We start from the raw sequence: 6,000 nt of genomic DNA, 5'->3' as shown, positions 1-6,000 counted from the left end.
TACATTGGTAATCAGAAGGTTGCTGGTTCAATCCCCACAGTCACCACCATTGTGTCCTTGAGTAAGGCACTTAACTCCAGGTTGCTCCGGGGGGATTGTCCCTGTAATAAGTGCTCTGTATAATACATTGGTACTCAGAAGGTTGCTGGTGTGAACCCCACAGTCACCACCATTGTGTCCTTGAGTAAGGCACTTAACTCCAGGTTGCTCCGGGGGGATTGTCCCTGTAATAAGTGCTCTGTATAATACATTGGTACTCAGAAGGTTGCTGGTTCGATCCCCACAGTCACCACCATTGTGTCCTTGAGTAAGACACTTAACTCCAGGTTGCTCCGGGGGGATTGTCCCTGTAATAAGTGCTCTGTATAATACATTGGTACTCAGAAGGTTGCTGGTTCGATCCCCACAGTCACCACCATTGTGTCCTTGAGTAAGACACTTAACTCCAGGTTGCTCCGGGGGGATTGTCCCTGTAATAAGGGCTCTGTAAGTCGCTTTGGATAAAAGCGTCTGCCAAATGCATAAATGTAAATGTAACTCCTCACAGCATAATCGAAAACTCAAAATTGGTATAATTGATGTCTAATAACGTGCTGCACACCAGCGCATCGCGTAATAAATGAAAACTTCAGTACAACAGCACTCTTGCTTGTAAGATCTTGAATATAATAATTATTATAGTAAATACGGCATTGTGCTATATAGTTATATTTCTGTCGTGATATCTTCAATTCTCCCGACAAGCTTTTATTCTGAATCAAACTTTTATTTAGTTTTGAACGGTCGATTCACACCTCCGATTAAGACGTTGGTCCAGTTTCATTTATTAAACGCTGCGACGTAATTGTAAATATCAGTCTGCAGGCGCTGCACGCTTTACAGTAAATGTATGCTCAGTCAGACCGTCAGGGCTCGGTACTGCTACACTGGTAATGTTAAAACTTATTTTAATTTAGTATCGACTTGGTGCCAAAGTACCGGTACTTTGTGTTTTGGCGGAAAGGTTGTATACATGTATAATTAAGAGCCTGACGAAAGGCAAAAGGTGTTATGACGTGCTACGGTCAGAATGCTTAACATGGCCATAAATAAATGGAAGTTGTTATTAAACTTGTGGAAGCATAATGACCGCAGTCCAGTGTTTGGACTGTTTTTACATTAAAATGAATTGTAATGTATATTTCATGAAAGCGAGAGACTAGGCTACCAACTAGTCATTTTATAGTCTTTCCTTTTCCATTCCAGAGATCTGATTAATTTCCCAAAATTAGAACTGAAATCGATTTGTTTATTATTAAAGGCTTGTAACGTGATGGTTAATAAAGATACATTTAGAAGGGAAAAACATTTTGGTCTAAAAGCTGCTTTGAAACCACGTTAACTCGTGCAGCGCTTCATGTCTGCACACATGCAGGAAAAGAGGCGACGTGTGCGGAGCGGGACGGGGCAGAAATGATGCATGTTTGGTGCTAGAGAACAATATTCAAGATTACAGCGCAGAAAGATCAGAGCTGTCGTCCACATCACTGTTGTTCTGTCGCGCTCTTCACTAGAGACGATGAGCGGACGCAACCGTTGTCGTGAAGTCTTGTGGTGCGGATGGAATCAATCCGGTGTCCGACATAGCCTAATTGTTAGCAAGCTAGCATTAGCAAGTTCATCCAGTCTGACCCTACGTTACCACTGGCGCGTTGTGAGCGAAGCTGAGAGCGTTTTCAATTCATTCCTATGAAAGCCGAGTGTCACGCTCGCAAGGTGGATCGTAGGATTAGCAGCGGTGCGGAGCGACTCTCTCCTAGCGCTGTGAGCGCCTTTGAGCGGATTTCATCCGCTCCAGTGGAAACGCAGCCTGAGAAAGCCGAACTGCTTGTGTTTTAGCGACACACAGTAAATATAGAAAATACCTTGTGGATTTTCTTTATCGTGATAAATATCGAGAGCCGTACTTTTACTGTTATGTGCATTTCTATGTGACAAGAAATATGCCATATTAATATTAAGCGGTTTTATTTTGTGATATAGGAGTATAGTAATGTCACTTATTATTGGTTTCTGTCCATTTATTAATTTTTTTCAAGTTTAAAGGCCCTAAAACCCAGCGGTGCCACAAATCAAACGCTGGTGCCATGTTCTGTAGAACTTGGCTGAAATGTTAGTTTGGAGTCCTGCCATAGAAGAAGCTGACTGTAGGCAGTGGACAGCAAGTCATTAACCTCCGAGGTTAATTAATGTCTAAATGTGTCAATATGTGTATTCACCTCTCACAGGTAAGAACTGAACACTTCTTTACCCTCTTCCAGTGTTGAGGGCTCTCGACTGGAGCTCAGTCCAGTCATTTGTCATTTTCAGGGGCTTTTGCCCTCCGGTGTAATTAAACCTCTCCGTTATTCACAGATTAGGTGCTTCATTGGTCACACAAGTGCTGTTAGCCAATCTAAACATGAGGGTGAATCTCGAAATCTTTGGGGTCACACATGTGACCAGGTGCCCGTCTCCGGCCATGCAGGCGAGTTTATTATAGAAAGGTCAATAGATAATTAATCTCACTGGCACGCTGTAAAATATTGTTTCAACTTTTGTTCTAAGAACAATGAGTGCCTAATCCTGGGGGTCTCCATGGATACTGTACATCCGGTCATATCTATATCAAGGCCTAATCTGCGTAGAGGTACTGTGGATTAACTAGGCTCCGCTGAAAGCATACGGGTAAAAATGCAAGTATAAAATTGCGAGACAGCTGCATATTGCGACAGCGTTCTAGATTAGTATTCTAGATTACAGCAGCTGTGTGTTTGTGTGTGTGTGGTTAATCTCTTTATCTTTATCTCTCTGTAATCCCGCCATCTCTCTCTCTCTCTCTATCCGTTTATCTGCAGACGCTCATCTGTGATCTTTGACATCTGTTCTTTTTGGTTTGTTTTTTGGGACCGTTTTGGGCGAAATTCAAGGCCCCCTTCAAATGCAACCCCAAGGGTTGTTAGTGTGTAAATCATGTTAAAAATGTTCCTCGAGTTATTCTGTAGTTGATCACATAAATAACATCATAATTAAATCTGACTTTAATGCTGATAGTGTAGTGCGTTGTAGTATTATTGATGAGCCTGAATGTGTTTTTTGGGGATATGGACATCGGTTATAATCTTACTCTTTTAAAATGTAAATTAATAGTAATTATAACATTGACCCGTGTGCAGTTTTTGGTTTGGAGAAAATGGGTTTTTATGACAATTCTTAAGAGCATGAAGATTTAGCGCAGTAACGTGCACATATGTTATGCTAGTGTAGTAAGATAATAGTCAGTGTGTTAACTTCAAACCTAAAGTACCAAAAATATGATTTTGCTAGTTATTTTGAGTGTTATTTTAGCATTTATAATCTTCATTATAGTCATGAAAATGTCCAATAAACCAATAACAAACTATTTTTTGCATATAGAAAATGATATTTAGGCTTTATTATTTTCATGTCCGCTACGCTCATTTGACCCCCCCAATATTCATGACCGCAAAGCAGAAAAATGTATTTATTATTTAAATTGTGTATTTCTACATCTTAGTAGTACCATCTTGGTACTGCCTTTCTTTTTCACTCATTTTAATTTTAAAAATCATAATTGCATATTTTTGCTATTATACATTTGAAAAATGACTAAATGGTGATTTTTATAATGATCATTGAAAACAATAAGAATGAGAGTTTTAAAATGACAATAATGTTACTAGCAAAAAATCTCCACAATCCTTAATGTAGACTTTAATTTCTTTATGGAGATAATTAAAAAAAAAGAAATTTTGGGATTATTTATGCCTATCACTTTGATTGTTTGATTGTGAACAAACACTTTGGATTGTTTGTTTTAAATGAGAGATTGAATTGAGAGATTTCACACACCAAAAACAAATCCGTAATTCCAAACGAAGTGAACAAAAATTGCAGTTATTTGGTGTTTGTCTCATCTGTGCAACACTGCCTCGATTTACTCACCTACATGGAGGAGGGAACATTTACAGGTGTTTCATGAGAGAGAGAGAGAGAGAGCGAGAGAGGCGGGACCAAGTGAGAGATGTGAGACTGATGGGAGGAGAGAAGACAGAAGAGATGAACACGCAAGGTCTGATCCAGAGCGAGAGAGATTGACTGAAGAGAGGAGAGAGAGAGAGAGAGAGAGAGAGATTGACTGACTGACTGACTGAAGTGGAGGAGAGAGAGACAGAGGGGAGATTTTGAATGTGTCAGACACACTCTGATAGAGGGACAGTGCGCATTGACATCTGACAGAAGGAACCGCAGTGTTGTTGTGTGTCGAATAGGATGATGGGACTCTTTTACCCTTCAGTGCTGACGGTGAGTGTTTTAAATCATTCATGCTGCTGCATTTCCTGCCTGGAAACATCGACACGCCCCGGTGTAATGCACTGCCAGCGCTCGGGTTTCTCTGTAGCGGGACAGTCTTACACACTTTACAGTTATTGAGTTAAAAATGAGATGAAGGCTGTTTTTTTCCGTGTCTCTTGTTTTGTTTGGTTTGAGTGTGTTAGAAATGAGTTTCTGCAGCGACTAACGGACGTCCCTGAATGAGTCTGTGGTGTTTAACGGGCAGGTCTGGGCTTAAACCCGTCTCAGTGACTCTGATTGAGGTGCAGAAAGTCTCATGTGTTTTTCCAGCTGTCGGTCTCTTGAGTGAAGGGTCCAGGTGTCTGACAAATGTTGTTCCTGCATACGTCTGCCCTTTTAAATAGCTAATTTTTTGTTCTACACCTCTTTCTCACTCACACGAGTTAACATTAACATGCAGCAATACGACACAATCTTTTATTGTTAATAGCCGTCTCTATCTCGTATCTTTGAGTCTGTCTCTCTCTCTCCCCGTTTCTTTCCCTCCCCCTCTCGTGTGGTTTCCCGAGGGTCCGAGCAGCTGTTATCTCTGAGCTTTCCTTTAAAAGCAGGACTGGGGGAGGGCGAGAATGGAAATTGATTTATAAAGGGGGCAGTCGGAATGAATCTTGGGAAAAGAGCTAAAAACACAGTGAATGCAGGTAACATGCTGACGCTGCCGTTTCTCCTGAACATAGCGGATAAATCCGTCTTTAAACAGTTAATGAAAGACCTCAGCCAGCGTGCTGTTTTTCTCTTTTAGTCATTCTTGAGAAGTAGGCTAGTTGAAGTATGTTGAACCCCACCCAGCGTTTGCCCTCAAGGGTGGGAGAGACGCTTACCTGCCATCTCATGACCTCAAACACACTTCTGTATGAAATGTTAACGCTTTCAGCAGCCGTGGCTTGTTTGGAATGACATCCTATCGTACAACTCTACAGCAACATTTCTATCATGCAGTATTCTGTAATATACTGCGTTTGTCAATGCACACTGCATGAGGGACTGACCCCGTTTACATGCACTGAAGAAAATGGTTCGTTCCAGGGTTTGTGCAGAAAGCCTTTCTCACGGGTGCTTTAACTCGAGTACTGTAGGTTTCTGCTGGAGTAATGCAGCTTATATGGCTATGTAAAGGCATGAGTGGTGTTCTGGGGCCTTGGGATACCCCGGGGAATGATGAACGAGGGAAACGCCACTATTGCAGTGCAGTGCTGATGGAAAATAAACAAAACATGCACTGGACATCTGAAATTAAAGTGAAGCAATGGAGAACATAAAATAGCAAATTTGTCCCCAGGTGGCATGATCGTTATTTACACGAGTGTCACGGGGAAACTCATTTGGAGAGACTATTATTGACCAAGCCGCATGTGTACGGCAGTAAAGAGTATGCTGCTTACACCGTGAACATGCCACTTTCTCCCAACAAACGGCTTTCTGTTCTCCATGTAAACATGCACACTCGATCCTGCAATGCACTTGACTTGACCTTTCATTTTTTGTGCAAACAATTTACTCTTTTTACATAAAAAGTTCTGACTTATTTAAACTGACTGCCATACTGACCTGTACATATCCAAACAAGTGCATGTATGTCCATGGACTTTCTTTTATTAACATCAC

At 41.2% G+C, this 6,000-nt stretch overlaps 1 protein-coding gene across 6 annotated transcripts in view; it reads left to right on the top strand.

The window, feature by feature from the left end:
- The window catches only part of rbfox2 (RNA binding fox-1 homolog 2), a 49,837-nt gene that overhangs the window by 10,145 nt on the left and 33,692 nt on the right, over nucleotides 1–6,000 (top strand). The window contains exon 1 of one of the 6 annotated variants that reach the window (XM_052129873.1): nucleotides 4,105–4,344. The exons of 4 other annotated variants lie outside the window; for them this stretch is intronic. In XM_052129873.1, coding sequence (XP_051985833.1) covers nucleotides 4,312–4,344 — 33 coding nt within the window. In that variant the 5' untranslated portion in view covers nucleotides 4,105–4,311. Of the gene's footprint in view, nucleotides 1–4,104; nucleotides 4,345–6,000 lie in introns of those variants that run through there. One more of the 6 variants, XM_052129871.1, reaches the window with a different exon arrangement.

Source organism: Xyrauchen texanus, chromosome 7, assembly GCF_025860055.1.
Source record: "Xyrauchen texanus isolate HMW12.3.18 chromosome 7, RBS_HiC_50CHRs, whole genome shotgun sequence".
Lineage (NCBI taxonomy): Eukaryota > Metazoa > Chordata > Actinopteri > Cypriniformes > Catostomidae > Xyrauchen > Xyrauchen texanus.
Note: the sequence above shows the minus strand (reverse complement) of the source record. Positions and strands in the feature narration are given on the sequence as shown.